General features: G+C 32.8%; 1 protein-coding gene across 6 annotated transcripts in view; it reads right to left on the reverse strand.

Moving 5' to 3' along the window:
* PPP1R12A (protein phosphatase 1 regulatory subunit 12A) overlaps positions 1-21,051 on the reverse strand; it is a 221,214-nt gene that overhangs the window by 2,810 nt on the left and 197,353 nt on the right. For 5 of the 6 annotated variants that reach the window (XM_058308478.1, XM_071218972.1, XM_058308481.2 and 2 more), the window contains 6 exons: positions 18,925-18,990; positions 14,785-14,801; positions 13,346-13,478; positions 10,910-11,014; positions 6,410-6,457; positions 3,256-3,306 (listed from right to left, as the gene is read on the reverse strand). In XM_058308478.1, the coding sequence (XP_058164461.1) occupies positions 3,256-3,306; positions 6,410-6,457; positions 10,910-11,014; positions 13,346-13,478; positions 14,785-14,801; positions 18,925-18,990 (420 nt within the window). Of the gene's footprint in view, positions 1-3,255; positions 3,307-4,004; positions 4,036-6,409; positions 6,458-10,909; positions 11,015-13,345; positions 13,479-14,784; positions 14,802-18,924; positions 18,991-21,051 lie in introns of all 6 variants that reach the window. The other variant, XM_058308480.2, reaches the window with a different exon arrangement.

Here is a 21,051-nt window from a genome sequence, read left to right on the forward strand (position 1 = left end):
GCCGATTCAGAAAAGTTTGGAGGAAGTTAGACCTGTTCTAAATGATTAAAATTTGTTCAAGGATTCACTTAGCCTATGAAAGTTTTTCTCAGGACAAGTCTGATCCAAGACAGGAGCTCATTAAATGACAACAAAGCAACTATTACTATTATAGTATAAAATAATTTATAAGTCAAAGTAATAAATCTGCATTTATGAAAACATCCAAGTATAGGAAAAAGAGTAAGTATTTGAATCAAACAGAAAAACATACTCTGACATACTCAAAACAAAACAATTGGGAAGCAGACTTAGCCCAGTGGTTAGGGCGTCCATCTACCACATGGGAGGTCCATGGTTCAAACCCTGGGCCTCCTTGACCCGTGTGGAGCTAGCCCACACGCAGTGCTGATACGCGCAAGGAGTGCCCTGCCACGCAGGGGTGTCCCCGCATAGGGGAGCCCCATGTGCAAGGAGTGCGCCCCATAAGGAGAGCTGCCTAGTGCCAAAGAAAGTGCAGCATGCCCAGGAATGGTGCCGCACACACAGAGAGCTGACACAACAAGATGACAGAGCAAAAAGAAACACAGATTCCCGTGCCGCTGACAACAGAAGCGGACAAAGAACATGCAGCAAATAGACGCAAAGAACAGACAACGGGGGTGGGGGAGGGGGGCAGAGAAATAAATAAATAAAATCTTAAAAAGAAATTCAATATTCTCTTGTTTTTACAGCACATTAGAAGAGGGGGTAGCAATGTTATGTTAACTGGACTTTCTATAATCCCAAGACTGATTAAAATTACACATACTTTACCTGGTTTGCTAGGAAATGGAGCTTATATTTTGGACATAAAATATGTTTGTCTGATTTAGGTATACTAGGACCAGTTAAATTTTGAAGCTGAAATTAAACATGCATTATTGTTTTAAAAAATGTAATTTTCAGCTAGACTTATCTTAGTTTAATATTCATTTAGTTTTATATTACAGAGGTATCTTAATATAAAGTATCTTAACATGAACTTCAGATAAAGATTCTGCTTAAAGTTGTTTTCCAAGTAAGTTTTGCTTTACGTAATTAGATAATCTAGTAATTTTGAAAGGTGAGGAAAAAGGAATAGGTCTTTTAGAAAGTGTGAAATCAAGTGGAAGTACGAAAGATGGAACTATAAACTATAGGTTCACAGACTGCAGTTGCCTACAGAACCCTGAGTGCTTGGCTACCACTCTTGTGAAGGCCCTCTTCTCAGTTAGCAGTTACTAATTTAACTCTCTCAGAGTTTCAGTTTCCTTTATTTGGTGCAGGTTCTACAGGTATCAGAACATAAATAAATAGGAAGAAAATAAGAAAATGGGAAACAGCACAATAAGAATATAAAGAATCATAGGCAATGAATAAAGGCATTAAAAAATTAGGAGCTTAAAAAGAATATTCAAAGAGATTTAGAAAGGTAAAGGTATTCCTGAATTTCCATTTCAAACAAAACAATACAAAGGAAACCAAAATCCAAAAAGGTTATCCCCAATCTTTTTGTTTTTCCTGTATTTTAAAAGAAGTTTTAGATTATATAAAAGTTACATTAAAAATACAGGGTATTATCATATATCCCACCCCACTACCCACCCCCCCCTCACATTTTCCCCTAATAATAACATCTTTCATTAGTGTGGTACATTTGTTACAATTGATGAACAAATACTGAAGCACTGCTACTAACTATGGTCTATAGTTTATATTATGGTCTCTACTAATAACTGCAATATCAGGCAGAACAATTCCAGTGTCCCAAAAATGCTCCACGTTACATCTATTCTTCCTTCTCCTGACCCTCAGAACCTCTGGTGACCACTGTCTTTTTATCAATGTTACAAGTACTTCTATTACTAGAATAATAATAAGTCTACTTTGGTCCACAGTTATATTCCTCCTTAGTTTGTTCATTCCTCAATCTTGAGGATTTTGGGATGGTGTTGCCCAGTCTTCTTCTGATTGAGAGGGGGCTCTAGAACCCATGGGGCAGTATGCTCAATCTTAAAAACCATTCAATAAGGGTCTAATAAAATAAAATAAGCAATTCAATAATAAAATATTTAAATCATGAAATTCTAAATATATGGGCACAATTTCCTATGTATTAGTTCGATAATTCATGAATAAAGACATTTTATACAAGGCAATATGACAAGAGGTAATCATTTAACTAAGCAAATTGTTTCCTGCAAATATTGTTGCTTTCAATCTTCATAAAAAATATTCCCACAAGTAATGCAGAGGTCAATAAAATACAGCTCGGTTTGATCTTCTAATGTACTTTATTTCCAAAGGAGGACATTTATCTATATGGATCCCTGAACCCAGGGGTTCTTAACCATTTTTGTTCCACAGACTGTCTCCTTTGCTAGTCAGGCGAAAACCATGGATCCCTTACTAAGTTCATACTATACTATGTATTATTTAATATATATCACACCTGCACTAACACATCCCAGAAGAATGTTTTTTTGAATTTTAATTCAAGCTCATGGACCCTTGGTTAAGAACCCCTGCCCTAACCCAACCCATGTACTCTCCAAGAAACAGGGAAATAGAGAAATGGAAAGAATGAAGAAAAATTTTAAAAAATATTACGTAGTTTAGCAATTCTACCTTAGTCAAGGTTTATTAGTTTGCCACTTTTAAAGACAAAATGGGAAATATATTTAGTAGTTTGCAAATACTTTTAAAACAGACCAACATCAAATGAATGCTAAAAGGAGAACAGAGATGCAACAACTGGTAACCAAAATGAGACAAAAATCCCAACTCTTTTCCATATAACCCCCCATTTTAACATATGTATTAGTATTGCACATTTGTTATAGTTCTTGAGAGAATACTTAAAACAGACCAAGTGTACACTATGGTAATATTTTAGTGGTGTAATAGTCTGACCATGTTCTTTCATAATCTGTAACAATGTAAGGTGTTGGTGGAGGGGTGATGCATAGGAACTCTCCATATTATGCATGATGGTTTTATAAGCTCATAACTTCTTTAATTAAAAAAAAACAACCCAAATCTTGTATCGTCTTTATTGTATAGTTTCTTCTATACCTCTACTTCAACTGTGCTTTACAAATTGAATATAAAAATTTCGAGTTTCAAATCCTCTCTTAGCTCACAGTCTACCCCAAACAAGGATTTTGCGAACAGGTAATATGATCTCTATAATATTATTATAAAATTAAGTTCAAAAACAGCATCTCTCTCATAAAATAGTCATGGTCTACTTACTTTGAGCTCTTCTTCCATTTCAGATATTCTTCTTTCTAGAGCTCTTCGTTCCTAAATCAATAAGGTACCAAAATTAATTATATAATTATTATATTGTTAAAGTATTCTTCTACATTGTGAAGTAGTGATAATTTAGAATCAAAGATCAAATCAGGAGCAGTGTAGAAAAAAGATGTGATGCCAGTGATGTGTAAAGAGCTTCCCAAAATGTGAGAGAAATAAATATGAAGATCTGTATTTTAATTATTTTTTATAAGCTCTTTCTTTAAAGATATGACTTTCTGGTAAGATGCTCTATAACATGTTCTGTTATTTTACTTCTTGTAAAACCTAGGTATAGAGTAAGTCAATACTCAGGGTTCTATAGAAAAGAAAAATACAACACACAAAAATGCAATTATACTACAGTGACAGAAGCAGAAAAGCAGAGAAGCAAACATGCCTAAAATATTTGTACTTTAAAATTTCGAAAGGATCTAAGAGATGCTTATCTCCTCCATTATTTATGCAATAAACTTTATAGCTTTGGTTGACACTGGGTGCAGCATTAATGCAGTGAATCTAATGGAGAAGCAACTGCAGCAATAATTTTAAATACATCTTTTCAAAGAGTGACAGGCAAAGGCAACATACAACACATTATTGCAGTGTACTCTTTTGTTCCCCCTTAAATAATAAGCATTCTAGGGTGTTATGCAAAAAGCAAGCAGCAGTAATTTAAGTGTTGTAAAACTTTGGTTAGGTCATACCGCCCAGAAGATATTGACTCTTGCCGGTTACCTTTCAGATACAAACCATTTAAATTTAGTTTCATCATATAGAAACTATTTCCAAAACATTTCTTTCCCAGATTAATAAATAATGTTGATATTTAGTAAAATAGTTCATTTACTGTAAAGGTTAATGTTTTTAGGGTATGTGGTTTTAAAAAATAGAATCATATTCAGTTTCACAGTTATTCTAATACTGACATGCTTAAACATTATTGCATACACAAAAATACTATTTTTAAAATATTTCTCCTAGCTTATATACAGCTATGACAAATTCATCTAAACCACTGCACTTTTCAAAACACTAGCACATATCATATCAAATTTGATCCTCTTAACTTTGTGAGGTATCAAAAATAGAATATTTCCTCTAACTGGTAATTTTTTAAGTCTCAATTTTATTAGGTGTCTTCAAGATTTTAAGTTACTGGTAGGCAGGACAAGAACATTACACCAAAATGCCTGGTCCTAATGGCTCAATAAAATTCTATTTGATAACTGTAAATATATAGGCAATTTCTTATATTGGACAAACAAATGTATTACTAACATTTAAAAATATGGGTAAAAGAAAATACATGTAAAGTGTTAGCCCAGTGCCTGCTTAATACATAAGGAGTGAGGAATAAATGTTAGCAGTTATTATTAATACTATTATCATCAAATCTATTATAGTAGATGGATTAGCTACTTTGTAAAACATCTACATTTGATAGGCAGAAAAAGGAAAAGGTTGGGTGAAAAAGTCAGAATATGACCATGTGTGTGTATAAATCTAGAAAAAAAGATGAAGAATAGAAACCAAAGTATTAGTTATCTCTATATGATTACTTTGGATGACTTTACTTTCTTATTTTGCTAAAATTTTTATAATAAAAATGCACTACTTTCACAAGAAAAATTATTCTTCGAAATGCATGACCGTTAAGTATATTCTGTTATCCATCTTAACTACTATTAGTATGGTTAATAGAGAACTGATTTTACTACTCTACTTATTAAAATAAAATTCAACAACAGTTATACTGTGACAGGATGTAACAAACAACATTAAATTTAATAAAGTAATAAGTGATTCTACATTTTAGCCATCAACAGTTATACTACTAATTTTTTAATTGCCCAGAACACTAAATTTTTTTTTTTTTTTGAGGTACTGGGGACGGGGACTGAACTTGGACCTCATATGTGAGAAGCCAGTGCTCAACCAGAGCCACATCAGCTACACTAAAGTTTTTTTTTCCATTTGTTTGCTTGTTTGTTTTTAGGAGTCACTAGGAATTAAACCCAAGACCTCCCATGTGGGAAGCAGGCACTCAACTGCTTGAGCCATACGCATTCCCCTAATTTTAAAAATTTGCTGAAATCATAATAAAGCTGGTAGCTACTACAAAGTAAATGTAGATATTAACACAGAATACTTCTTTATTTTTATATTACATTTTAAAAAATCACCTTTTTTGTTGGTAAAAAGATAGAATGGTTATTTCAAAAATAGAATGGGAAAAAAAGTGATTTATATTAACTGCTCCTGATTGCTTTTTTCTTTCTTTTTTTCTGATTGCTTATTTCTTGAACCTACAAATCAAGACTATCCAGGATGTAATTTCTTATCTGGCTGAAACCCTGAAAGTCTAGTCAATGTTCACGTGTACTACAGACTTTTTTTTTTTTTTTTTTTGCTTTTCCTTTTGGATCACTTATGCATTCTGGGTTGCTCCAACTAAACTTGTAAAGTTATTCTTATGGGTACTGCTGACCCCTGAGTAATAATAATAAGCAGAGAGAAATGCAAGTGAATATATCATAGCCAGATATAACATAAAAAAATTTCTGAGAGACATAAAATGGTAAAATAACTTTTATAACCATTTTTTGGTTGAAATTTTCCTATTTAAGCAAAACTATTCAATCAAAAAACTAAACATTATTAAACTGTTAACTTAAAAGTAATTTTGAAAAGGTGTAAGAAAAATGACTGGATGTCCCCAGAATATTTAAAAATTTTATTTCAAGAACTGAAATGTTTTAATTTTGCAAGGGATTAAACTATATATATAAATACACACACACAAACGTTTTATGGTATATAACCATAAAAATTAAGGAAAGATAAAATGACATTTCTAAATACCAGATTCACTATCACAGTGTATACATTTCAAGATGGCTCTAATTCAATAAAAGAATAACAGGGTAAATGGAGATTTAACAAGATAATTTCATCCCATATAACTTTATAAAGAAGCTAAGCTATAAAAGACATTTCCTAACCTAATTAAAATCATGATCCATGAAAACGAAACCAAAAAAACCTACCATGGCTTTCACAAAACAATAAAGGGGGAAATGATTACTTATTCAATAAAATGGTCACTTACCCTTTTCTCCATCTCCAATAGTGACCTATCAGCAAATCTTTCTTGTCTCTGCAACATAATAATTATAAAAGGGATATAAGTGCATTAAAGATAATGGAGAGAAAAACAAACTTCCCTCCATTGAGTGTTAAAAGAAATAACACTATTCAGATAGAGTAATTAACACACAGGTATGAGTAAAGGAAACAGAACACAGGATTTATACCAAAATAATGAAAGAGTAAAAAGAATGTTTAGAATTAGAATCAACTCATCAGCTTTCATCTTACGTTCTATGTATCACTTTTCCTCAGCTCTTTAAAATAGTTTATCTAGATGGAGGCGAGAGTGGGTGAATAGTGTGAAACGAAACCAAAAACATCCTAGTTTTCTTTCAGATAGTTAAGCGCGCTCCTCCTTTCCTGTACTTCTAGGGGAATTGGATAATCTGAATGGTCAGATTCCAGAACATTAATTGAAACGTTTATTACCAGTAAGAGTCACTTTGCATCCATGCAACCAGACAACTAAATAGGTCTTTTGGCCCTCTCCCGCATCTATCTAAAGTTTTATTTACACTTCCTTTGAGTTCTCTTTTCTAATAATTCATGCTCCAGAATTGTTAAGATGGCTTACGTTTTTCACTTGTAAGAAAACCTAACTACATAGATTTTTTTCCTTTGGTGAGCTCTGGTCTATCATTTTTTCTGCTTGCTGTACTATGTGATTGGCTTTAAGAAGATAAAATCCTGAGATTTGGGTTTGACTATTTGGAAATGGAAAGTCTCCTTTGGCTGTAAGTCAGTTGTTGCATCCTATTCCAGAGTTCTGCATCTGAATATTGTGCATTGGCCCAATTAAAAACAAGTGGTATCTAAGTTCTTATTTACATTGACTTCTGTACATACTTCTCCCCTTGGAATTCCTGGTCAATTTCCTGAAAATGAGTTAATAAAATGGCTCACTCCCCAGATACCAATTTTGCTGAAAAGCCAGTTTTACCAATTTACCAAAAATGGTTTTTGATAATTTTAATGGAAGTGCTCCTTTACACTACTGATCAGAAAATACACTTAAAAAAAATTACCCTAACACCATTTATGTTTCAGAATATTTAGGATGTTTAACCAGTTTTTAAAATCCTTCTTTCACAATTCAAAAAAAAATATTTTATTTTGAAATAATTTCACTTAAAGGACAGTTACAGAAACAATACAAACCCCAGAAAGAGAGCTCCAACATACCCTTGCCCAACCCCCAGAGCCCAGATCCATCAATTTTAACTTTGCCACATATGCCATATCATTATCTCTGTTTCTATGCATATATCTACTCTCTACAGAACATTTGAGAAAAGACTGCATACATCATGTTCCATGAACACATAATACTTCCATGTATATTTCCTAAAAACAAGGCTATATACTTATGCAACTGACTTAAGAGCAATTATCAAGTTCAAGAAATTTAACACTGATATAGAGCTTACAGTTTACATTCCAATTTTTTCACGCCTCAATAATGTTCTTTTGAGCCTTTTCTCCTCCATCCAGGATCATATATTGCATTTAATTGTCATTGTTTTTCTTTCTCTTTCTACTTTTTTAAAATTTGGGAACAAATATATAACAAACTTTTCCATCTCAACCACTCCCACACACCATTCAGTGGGATAATCACATTCCCAATGGTGCAGTACCCTTACCACCATCTATAATCAGAACTTTCCTTTCACCCCAAACAGAAACCCTATGTCCATTATAAATTAATTCAGTGTCCTCCAGCCCCCCATCCCTGGTAACCTATACTTTACTATCTCTTTAACCTTGCATATCTTCTGGTATTTTCTTTATAGTTTCCATGGGGCTTAAGTTTAACATCCTAAATCTGTAACAATTTTGTTTGGGTTGATATCAACTTAACTTTAATAGCATACAATTTCTTTTATGGTTAGAGTATATAAAATTAAAGAACTAATCATAGTCAAGTATCTTTATTTCTCTATTTTAAAGGGTTTTATGCTTTTGTGTGTAGAATTTCTGGAAAAAGAAAAGAACCCAATTTTTGTTAGAAATCAAATTCAGAATTTCAAATATGATGGATGTTTCAACTAATTCTGATTTCTTTTGGCTGTTTTGAATATAAACTTTATTAGAAATATGAAATAATACCAATATGCTATTTGAAAATCCGCAAATGAATCATAAAAAGGCTTAAAAGACTGAAAAAATTAAAACTGACATTCAAAAGGACCTGAAGGCAATTTGAAAATACAATGTCATCACATTTGAATTAAAAAAAATTTAAGGAAGCGGATGTGGCTCAAACTGTTGAGCACCCACCACCCATAGGGGAGGTCCTAGGTTCAGTTCCTGGTGCCTCCTGAAAAAATGCTGGCTTCCCACATACAGGTCCTGGTTTAATCCCTAGCTGCTGTTAAAAAAAAAAAAAATTTTTTTAGATGGAAAATTAGCATTTTTAGGACTTATTTGCTAATTTCTTTGGCAGAAAATCAACTTCAATTTAATATTTTTGAAGAACATTCCACTTAAAGCTGCTAAAATCAGAATCAGTAAATCTGGTGAGAATTTGTCATTGGGCAAAGTAATTATTCAGAAAACTGATTTATGTTGAATTGGCCTTTTCCCCTCTCTTGGAGACTATACAGTCAGGAGGGGTGGCTGGGCTAAGGTAGAATTCAGGAATTCCAGGGTCCTTTGGCTACTGGATAGACTGAAACCCCGAGATTAATTTTTGTTATAATAGTTCCCCACTGGAAAAATTCCATGCAACTATCTGAACTGCCAACTATTATGCATAGTCCTGGACAGTTATGGAAGCAGTGTTTAAAAAACCAGGTGGAAGGATTCACAGTAGACTCAAAATATTCAGAATAAATGCTATAAAGTTGACAAAGAAATTAATTCATTAAAAAATTTCTGTACATTCCTAAAATTTTAAAACAGCATTTATATATATTTTTTAACATAGATATTTACTTTGATTACTTATTCAGTATCTTATACTTTGAATTACCATTCTCACTATTTACTGAGTATATTGGCCATGATACCCAGAGTTCCTGCCAAGGCAGAAGCTTACTTTTTAATCCAGTGACTTGTTTCTCTGGCCACGGTTGACAGGAACAGAAATCTGTACATTACCTAAAGGCAGCCTTCCACAGGGTATCCAGTGAACTATGAGCACTAATAGGATTGCTCCATAAATGATAGTAACTAGCTAATTCTATTAGTTTCCCTTCTCTTGATGTGTTTTGAATGAGAGATATATACAAAAGTTAAAAGACAACGAGGTAGGCAGAAAAAGCAGAGACAAGAGAAGGCAGTAGGGGAGCTACAGAGTAGTTGAGTCATGATAATGACAGAGCACTATAGTAGGAAGCACTGCATATCTTTAGAAATTCTTTAGAGCTTAAGTTATGCTCAGAGGACTAGTTATGTTGTTATGTATGCAGGCTCACTGAACTACAAATGCCGCCTGAGGGATGATGACGACATTCTTTGCTCCAAAATTTTAGCACAGCTTCCATTTGCATATGTAACATAATAGTTAAACCGGTTTAACAAAAAGAAAAGGGACCTGGTAGCAAGTACAAGTGTAACAAACACAATTAATTTAGAAAACTATATAAAAGATGAGATGTTAAAGAACAGTCAAAAGAAGGATACAGAGTTCCAATCACAGAACTAGAGATGCCATTTTAGATTCATGTTTTCAAGCTAGATTACAAAATTTATGCTGCAGAAATGTTTTTATTCTAGAAAGTCGCATGAAAATTAAATGTTAGTTTTCTTAAAAATTACAGGACCCCTCAAAGCCTTTAACATATTAAATATACCCTATAAAACCCTCAAGATATAGACTATGTCGCATTTCCCATTTCTTTGATCACAAAGTTTTTTAAGGAGTGAGGATGGAGGAATGAGGGTATGTGCCTGTTACTACTTCCCAGAATTAATGTACTCCACAGAAAAAGAGCCTGAGAAACAATGTGTTCTACACATTCCAGATGATCTAAATTTTATTGTCTAAAATTGTATCCTTTAGGCTGTTACTATAAGGTATGGAAAAGAAGGTTAGATAAAGAGTTATGATTAAAATTACCTTCCTTCATCATTGCTATAACAAATAACTCTTACTTTATCAAACAGGAAATATTCACAATAAAGAAACATTATAAAGAATTGTTGGCTAAAAAAAATTCTGTATAGATGCCATTAATGCCTTGCTACATTTGGTATGGTGAAAGTAAGCATTTATTTCCTTCATCAACTACAACACAGGTGTTTGAAAGGCTTAAAAATACCCTGACTTTTCACTACGTGCCTACACTTTTCTATGTTTATATTTGTTTCAGAAGAAAAGTCAATGAAGTCATCAGTAAACTGCATTATCTTATTAAAAAATAAGCTATTAGAAAAAAATTCAATGCAATTTTTTTTAGATAGAATAAATGACAACAATTACCTTCGGAATTAACAAAAAGAAAAAGATACCAACCTGGGTAGCCTTTTCCAATTGCAATTTAAGATCTGTGAGTTCCATATTAGTATCATGTAACTGTGCCTTCAGCTTTTCATTTTCAGCTAGAATTTGTTCATAAAGCTATAAAAAATAAGATAGAAAAACAAATTACTTTTTCTACTCTCCTAATATTTTAAGGTTTACCATAGATTACTTTGCAATATCAAGATAGGAAGACTAAGGTAACATATGATCTATTAAAGGATACATACAAAATGTATTTTAATGCTTTGTGGTTGTAAGGCATAGGTTATCATGCAAAAGTGTGTTCCCTACGAACTTAAAACTTATTAATAATTTCAGCACTTAAAATTACTTTCCAGGTTCTTCTAAAAAACGAAATGAAAAAAACACAAAAGTCAGACTATCTGATAAAAAGGGCCCACATACTTTCTAGAGCTGAATAGCCACTGTGATCTATACATGGGGTTTATGAGCTTTTCTGCCCAGCACTTCCTCTTGTATCCCCAACAGTGGGATGGACTAGCAGTTGCATTTAGCATTATACTTGTATTGCTTATAGTAAAGTTAAAAGGAAGTGAACTATTTCTTAAAATATTTCAATGCCAGGATCAAACCCAAGACACTCTCCTTTTTTTTTTTCCATCTGATAATTAAATCTACTACTTTATTTTCCCCTTTCCCCTTCTCCCATCTCTGTTGCTACTACTACCCTAACTCTGGCTACAGTAATCTCTTATGTAGACTATTCTAATAACCAAAGTGTTTTCCCTCACCTCTCAATCTGTTCTATACATAGAAGAGTTAAATTTTAAAATTAAAACATCTTAATTTTCACATGTCAACCACTCCATCACTCCCCCACAAATTAAAATCCCTTCAATGGCTTTCCATTGTTCTTAGCATAAGAATATTCTTAAAATGACCTGTAAGGCCCTGCATGGTCTGGTTTGGGCCCACATATCCAGCCGCAACCTCACACCATCATTCCCTCTGCTCTACTAGCCATTCTGAAATTTTAATTCCTCAACACATCATGTACCCTTCTCCAATCATATCTGTGTGCTTGTAGTTTCCTCTATCGGAAACACTTTTGCATTTTTGTCAGTTAACTATTAATCATCCTCTGGTTCTTGGCTCAAGCCTCACTTTCTTAGGACATCCATCTCCAGGCCCCATCAATTTCCTTTCTTACATTTTTATAATTTTTTTCTTTACTTCAGGATAATTGTCTCAATCTTTTATTAGTATGATTGTATGATAATGTCTGTCTCTTCCACTAGATGGAAAATGCCCATGAGATCAAGGATGTCTTCTGCTACCTTCCCACTAAGTAGTGTCACAATACTTAGCACAGTAGTCACAATACTTAGCACAGGTCAGTGTTCAGTTCTTTAGTGAACGACTGACTGAATCCTATTCCTAACGTAAATCATCCCCCTTTCTTTTCTTGCTGACTAGGGACTTGGCTTGTAAGAAAGCAGGTAATCCAAATAATTGCCAGATACCTGAGGACATGTACAAATATCACAACCCTTCTCTTTTTCTACCAAAAACGCGTCACATTTATTCCAACCCTATAATATGAAGAATCACAATAGTCAGAATATTAGATTTTTGAGTTTCTGGGGTTTATTCCTTGATTACTTCCATTCTTAATCCTTAACAGTACTTCAGTCACCACAAGGCTTTCACTTGCCTAGGAAAAACTATACTTCTCAAAAAACCATGTTCTCTGTTTTTCTGCTTCCTATTAACAAACATGGTAAACAACGGAAAGTGCAGTGTACATGAGTGCACACACAAACCTACTTATTGCCTCTTTCTAGTTCAATCACATTTTGACCTGTGACACTTAAATATGAAATAAAGTCCTGGTACTTTCCTTTTCCCTTTAAAAGACAAATAATAAACAGCTATTTATTTCTACTTACCATTACTTACTAAAAACTGAAACATGAAGAACATTATTTCAAATAGTGATTTTATTATGAGATTCTAGGAATAATAACCAAACATAAATATCTATGAATTAAAAAAAGGAACTTATTTTTAATTAAACATAATTAGGTAAGCTGACGTAGCTCAACTGATAAGAGTGTCTGTCTACCATATGGAGGGACCAGGGTTCGATCTCCAGGGCTGTATGGTAAGCTGGCCCACGCGCAGTGCTGCTGCTTGCAAGGAGTGCCGTGCCATGCACGGGTGCCCCTGCAAAGAGGTGCCCATGCACAAGGAGTGCACCCTGCAAGGAGAGCAGCCCCATGTGAAAAGAGTGTAGCCTGCCCAGGAGAGCTGATGCTTAAAAAAAAAAAAAAAAAAAAAAGAGATGCAGGTTCCCAATGCTGCGGGATAATGCAGGCAGACACAGAACAACACACAGCAGACAACGGGGGGGGGTTGAAATAAATCTATTCAAAAAAACAAAACATAACTAAATAACCCAAGTACCTTTTTAAAGTCAGTTGAATCCTCCTTTTCTAGCCTGCTACTATAAGGTTTTCTTTCTTCTAAGTAACTGTATGATCCAGAACGACCCAGCAAGGAATCATACCGATCACTAGATGTGGAACTGGTTTCATATCTTCAAAAGATGAGTTTAAATCAAAATCTTTATTACAGGCTTTCACAATTTACACTAACATGCATCCTAGAGTTTATTAACTTGATATTCCAAAATAGTGTGTATAAATCTATCTTATAGATTTTTTGGTGAAAGATAATAAAATGAGAAGTTATTTTTTAAACATATCTGATTGTATTTTTTAAAGTTCTTTGAACAAGTTAGCAAATTTTATACTCAGAGAAGTTATTTTTAATACTGCTAAATTTATATTATTTGAGTAAGGAATTCAAAATTACCATATCTAAAAGTAAAAATTGGTTTCATATCATGATAATCTAGAAATATATTTGAACAACTAAAAACTACATTTTCCTCCCACATTTTAACATCTCTGAAATCAGGACATGTCTTAGAAATGATAAATGATGGTGTGTTACAGTTTAATTGGTGGCATTTTCCTTTTTTTTTGTTGGTACATAATATAATGGTACCAGCTTTAAAATCTGTAACATCTTAGATTTGATGAAATACAATATATCCAAAGTAAGAGGAAATGGGTTTGTCTTACACAAGAAGAACATTTCGTATCTGTAAATAAGACTATCTGGTTCTGAATTCAGGCCACATTTTCTGATAAATACTATTACCTCAGCATTTCAGTTCAATAGAACCATCAGTATATAAAAATTTGTTCTTGATCTCAAAGACACTGATTAACAACAATGGGCAGGAGAAGTGGAACAGAGATTAGATTCAAGGAAATATTGGAGGTTTTCTGAAGATAATGAACAATTTTGAGCTATATGAGACTTTTTTGGGTGCCTTGTTTAGTTTTATCTATAGCAGGGCTGAGAGAGGCTATTCTGAATACCTAGACAAATAAATTTCTGGCCATGACTGGGTTTCATCAGTTCCTAATGTTAACAATGAGATAGTCACTGTTGAAGTAATTTAGGAAACCTAGAAAAACATTAGAAAAGTTCCCACTATTGTAGATATTTAGGAAAATAGTGTCTTTCTTGTTGATCTACTGTGACTACTGCAATAGAAGTAAAGCCTTTATATATGAAAGCTAGTAACAATGATTACATCATCTAAATAGCTATCGATTTTTTTTTTTTTTGGTTAGGTGGTACCAGGGATTGAACCCAGGACCTTATACAAGGGAAGTAGGAACTCAACCATTTGAGCTATATCCTCTCCCCTCCATACAGTTTTACTACCCAATTATATCAACTTACAAAATTCATAAATATATAGCAACATATTTTTAGTCAGGATAAAAATGAGCTAAAGGTCAATTTAAAAAAGAAAGAACACATACCTTGAAATGGAATCCGTCTAGAATGAAAGAAAGAAAAACAAACATAGACACACCAAGTTTTTATGCTTTCATGAAACTATTAATTTATGTGTGATCAAGTAAATTTAATGTATCAATACTGATTTCATACTATTAAACTAACTTATCTATTCACTATATATGCTTTTAACTTTGATATGGTTGTTCTAAATCAAGGTTCTAAAACATAGACCACTGTCTTATTTTTACATACATAATATATACTTACATTAGGCAATTTATGGACATCTGTATGATTTCCTAACAGTTTTTCATACATTACTTTTTTTAATTAAAAGAAAAATATGAGAATAAGAAAAATATTCAATATTTATTATACCCACTAAACATTAGAAAAACACATTTTACATGAAATGCCAAGTTTACTATGTGACATTTATTTTTCACTTTTTTCTGTTTTTGAAGCAATAAAATATAAGGGAAACAAACGAATACTTACGATATTTTATGCATAACAGTGCACACATATTTCTGTAAAAATTTATTTTCTGGAAATTCAGCTACACATTTCTTTTAAGGTTTAGAAATTAAGGAATTGGGAATTATGATTATTTTAAGCTTAACTTTTCTCAAACAGGTAGTATGCTATGTTGACGTTTCCGTAACTCTTCTTATCCAAATGGTAAAATGATTAACAGGATAAAACAGCCTTATTGGGGGTCAAAATAAGTGTTTTAGATTGATCATCTCTCTCTTCCTCCCAAAATACTCAACGAATTTATAATTTTCTATAAGGTAACTATTCAGCAGTGGTTTGTTAAATTCCTGAGTTTAGATATTTGTATTTTCCCCTTATATTTAAATTTGAATGCACTGTAAAATTACTTCTTAAAGTCTATCTGGAACTAAAAATGTTTTAGTAAAGTTTGTTTAAATTTCTTTTGCAAATCCAATTTTGCCCTTGCTCCCTGCATTTAAAATTCTTTCCCAAAGTAAAAACTGTGTCTCATAATTTTTCTGATGTAAAGTAATATAATCTTGTATAAAAGTACTATGGTTTAAAAAGTTCCTCTATAATTCCCTTTCCTCCACCCCTTTGACAACCACTGCTATTTTTTTGTACATATAACATCTACATAAACACACAAAATATATAGTTATGCATATATATTTTATTTACTCTAGTAGACATTTAGGGCATTTGCAGTTTTTTTGTGTTATAAACAAAGCTGTTATGAACACCTTATAGATTTATCTTTGCATACTTAAGTTATTTCCTTAGGAATACATTTCTACAAGTGAATTGCTGGGCTAAGAAGCATGAACATTTTCTTAAGGCTTCTGATCCATATTGCTAAACTATCTCTAAAAGAATGGACTTACTATGTTCCCAACCATATACAAAAATGCCTATTTCAGTACTAATCATGTCAAAACTGGACATTATTAATCCTTGCCATTTTCACTTTTGTATAAATTGTCATGTCTTGGGGTGGGGGGTATATGGTGACCTCATATTTTTTTAATGTAACATTAAAAACATAAAGACAAAAAATTGTCATGTCTTTGGTTTTATTAATGAGATTAAATACACTTTCAAGCTTATTGGCCACTTGCATTTCGAATTCTGTAAAAATTTTAAGTTTCATGTATTCTGACCTTATTAATTTATATACTGAGTCTTACATTTAAAAGATAGCAATCCTTTAAATATTAGAAAAAAAGAGCTAAAATTATTTAATTTAAACTGAGCAAAAGTGTCTCAATTTTAATACAAGTGTCTTTTGCCATAAGACAGCTTTTTATATAATCAAATCTTCTAATCTTGTCTTTATATTTTCCAATCTTTGTGTCATACTTGGTTTAAATTTTTGATTTATTACTAATGCTCTTTGTATATTAACAGTCTACAATCAAATGTCTTAATGAAAGTAAATCACAATAACCAAAGGAACAGAAGGTCCATTTTTGGAAATAATGAACAATGATATTATGGTAATTTAAGTAATTCAAATTATTTGTGATAAAATTTTATCTTAATTCTCTTTTAATTTATATTCTTAAGGCAGATAGTTTGAGCTTCACATGCGATTCAGAATTCATATGAATTTCTAGCATCTTACAATTTACTTCTCCTTTAAGTGTAAAAGTACAAACCAGAAAACCATTTTTCAATGTGGTTAACTTGGTTTCTCCAAACTGTACAGAAGTTTTGTTATAAAACACAATTTTGAGGTAGTGATAAAACACTACTTCAGAAATGGCACAGGAAAATTTTCCTGCTCCTACCTTTTCACAAAGGACCGATGCTACCAGTTTTCAAAAGAGAAGAGCACACTAAGTGGGCAGAAGACTCCTCTAGTCTTTTGCAGGAGACACTATGGTTAGTTTCTTAACATTCCTTTTTTCCTTTTCCTCACTGTGCGGCAGTCATTAGGATTTAGGTAGGATGGTACACAGGTCACATCGCAACAAGACAGCAGCCTAATCCCAGAGATGAGCCCTAAGTGGCCTAAGCCAAGTAATATAACCTATCCCCCTGAGGATGCTTGAGGATGAAGCTGATATAGAGGGCTGAGTAATATAATGGGAGCCTAACAAATTCTCTTCATTGTTTAATCCAATTTGAGTTGGGTTTTCTGTTACTTCTAACTCAATGAATGCTAGCACAAAGCAAGATCTAAACAATCCTCTACTTAAAATGATAAACAACTATTTAAATTGTTTGAAACTAGAAAGCTTTTCTCCATAGAAACAATGTTCTATGTTTAACTTTAATGTATTCATGTATAATTTTAACAGAAAAAAAGTAAATACAACATATATAAATATGCTTCAAAGAAGAACTAATTTGAAATTACAACTTTGGCAGCCAGAAAATATTTTCCCTTTTACCCTATTCTGGTGGGAGGTGGGGTCTATGTGATAAAGCAGTGAGAAGTATTACCTGGGGATAGTTAGCTAACTTTCCTCCCTCTTGTTTACCTGTCCATTGTTTTTCCTTGAAAGGTCAAAATTCATAAGGTATCTCTTGGAAAGGAAGATGAACACATTTGCAGAACATAATAAACCTGGGACATAAGTGAACTGGGGGAGTGCTGGCAATAGATAGGCAAAGGATTTAAAGTGGCAAAGCTTTAACACTGCAAATAATTTATCCTTGGAAATAAGTCATTCCTCATCTGTCTGTCTACCTAACGATAAAATAAAAGTACCTTCTGGGTCAAGACAGGCACATGTGGCCCTAAAAGTACCACCCCACAATTACATAGCACAGGTAACTAACCTGTGGTCACTTCTTCATGTCACTATAGATCCTTGCTGATTAAAAGGAACTATAACAGCTCTATTTAAGGAGTTCAGAGTCGAAATGGAGAAAACAACCTTAACATGACCAGAATTTCAATTCAGGCTAGATTAGTGCTGGATTTATATGTCAAATTAGAACTAATTCATGTTGTGCAGCTTTGCGCCTATGTGGAGGGCAGCTCTTTAAAGTATTTCAGTTCTCTGCAATGGGAATGGAGGTAAAATAAGGCTAGGGGAAAGAAACTCACCACTTATGATCTATGCAACCATAACTCACCTAAATTTGCCTTAGTTTGAAGGAATTCTAATTCCTTCATCAGTACTGAGGGGGAAAAATGCATTTTCCACAAGACTGTTGGGAAGATCAGTTGTCATTATGAAGACTCTAAAGTTTTAAACAAGTGTAAAGAGAGTCAGAGAGACCCATCATCTGCTGCAGCACATAGCTTTGCCATCTACAGAACTAAAATCTGGGCCTGGAAAGGTAGCCATTGCTTCTGGATATCCTCTAGACATTTCCCTTTGGTTAAGAGTAATATTTTCTTTCTTTCTTTTCTTTTCAACTCTGAGGATTAATTTACATACCATAAACGTCCTCCATTTAAAATATATAATTTGATGAGTTTTGACAGTTGGGTATGTCCATAAAACCATCAGTACAATCTCTAAAATATTCTTCATGCCCCTTTCCAGTTCTCCTACCTCTAATCCCTGGGCAACCACTGATATTATATCCTCAGCATTTAGGTATAGTGTTCAGTAACTGTTTTGAATAAATATAATTGAACATAATTAAGAGGTAACTCTAGGAAAATATGAATACTTCTCAATACAAAAAGTTATGTTATTTACCTGAGTCTCTTTCTTATTGGATCCCTCCTCTGTATCTGATTGTTGTTCTTGTTCATTTTCATCACTCTAAAATAAATTGTCAATATATTTTAGAAAAGTAAAGGTAAATTTCAAACAGTTGATACTTAAGAACTTTAGGACTTTTCTAACTTAAAATGACTCTTGAGAAAAACCTATCATGAAATGGATCAAAGGAAAAATTGATTGTTAAGTGGGAATTTTTCCATCCTATTTAGTGGAAGCCTCTTTTGTCAGCATGGCAGAATCTAAGTAGATTAACATACAGGTGAAAAACAACCTGGTTAGGAAACACATTCATTTTGGGAATGAGGAAGCTGAAGGCTTGGTATGATAAAGATAGAAGATATTCTACTTTATATTGTAAACAGTAGTGATACTACATCAAACCTTTAATAGTCAATATAAATACTATTCAGCTGCTCAACTACAATAAGGAAGCAAAAAGAACAGAAATTTCACTGTTTTAAGAGTAAGAAGAGGTGGTATCTATAAGCTTGGCAAGATTACTGTAACAGTCCTATTGTGTTTGGATGTGCTCATCCATCTAAAAACTTCTTGGGTGTTCAGAGCACATCAAATAGAAAATTAAAGTCTCAGTAGACTAAAAGCCTAGAATTCCAGACTATGGGAATATTTTACTAGAAGGCCTTGAAAATCTCAACAAGTGTAAAGGGTTAAAGGAAGAGAAAAAAGAAATTTGTATTCAAACATTCTTGGCTCAGGATCCCAATAAGAGTATCATAGGCTTTAAACTAGATAAATCTATGGAATAGCTATTTTTAGCTGTGTGACTGCGGGAAAAAGATTTTAAATGTTTTGAGTCATCATTTCCTCTTTCATAAAGTGGGGATAACAACTTTACAGAATTATTTTGAGGACTAAAGAAAATCTTTGCACAAGCTACTGCTTTGGTACCTAGCAAAGATGATGATATGTGAAGTTACTAAATGGATGGAGGCATCAATAATCATGATAGTAATATTTATTAATATTAGCTCCAGCTCATGAACTGATTGTCATTATCCATTGGAATTTTGAGGGCGAAAAGGATTGGAAATTAAAAAGCAGGGAGGGTCTGAGTTCCCAAAAAGTAGTAAATAAAAAAGGAAATCCAATAATATAGTAAAGAACAGCCTAATCACACAGTGTTTTGACAGATTCCTTGGCTGTTTTTGTATGTTATCTGCCACAGATTCAAATTTGTGGCTATGAAGAGGAAAGGACACATATGTTGATGGCTGATTAGAATTCAGTCTAAAACTCACTCAAATTAAGAACATGGGAATTGCCAATATGGATCTCAGGAAGGAGCCTTATAATGCTGGTAAGTGCATGACTCTAAAGAGTAGAATTTTGAAGGGAGAACTGGTCTGAATAAAATTGGGGAAAATACTAAATACTAAATAATAGAGCTTTACCTATAAAATTCCTAAGATGTTATTAAACGATAATTTTAAGTAACAGATTTACTATGTTAGGTTGTTAAGACTGTGAGGTTTTACTTCATTGTTGTAAAAATGTTCCTGGGCAATCAATTAAAATCACCTAGACATTATGGACATTCTGATGGAAGAACACAGTACTTTGCCCAAAAAAAACACAACAAACTACTGAACCAGAATCTCATCAATTTTCTAGATCTAACTACCAATTTATAGGAAATATAAAAAACAGAGAATGTGTTAAACTATACTTCAAAGACAAAATGATCCAATTTCTTCAAACACTAATTGCAAGGAAAAATAAATGGGATGGAAGGGGGAATTTACTGATTAAAAAAGACTTTAAAAGGAATAAGCAATCATAATGCACAATCTTTACGTGTACCCTAACCAAAACAATAAACTATAGCAACAATAAAGCCATTTATGGTATGTTATGAACCAAATGTAAATTAAAACTCTGACTGGATAGTTGATATTAAGGATTTATTGTGAAGTTGCCTAACAATAAATGTGATAACAGTATTATGATAAAGTATTGTGTAAATGTACTGATTATTTTTATACATATTTTTAAAAATATAATTTTAATAATTTTTAAAAGGGCGTCTTTACCTTTTAGAAATACTCATTGAAATATTTACAGATGATCTGCCTAGGATAT

The sequence above is a fragment of the Dasypus novemcinctus genome, chromosome 12 (genome assembly GCF_030445035.2).
Source record: "Dasypus novemcinctus isolate mDasNov1 chromosome 12, mDasNov1.1.hap2, whole genome shotgun sequence".
Taxonomy (NCBI): domain Eukaryota; kingdom Metazoa; phylum Chordata; class Mammalia; order Cingulata; family Dasypodidae; genus Dasypus; species Dasypus novemcinctus.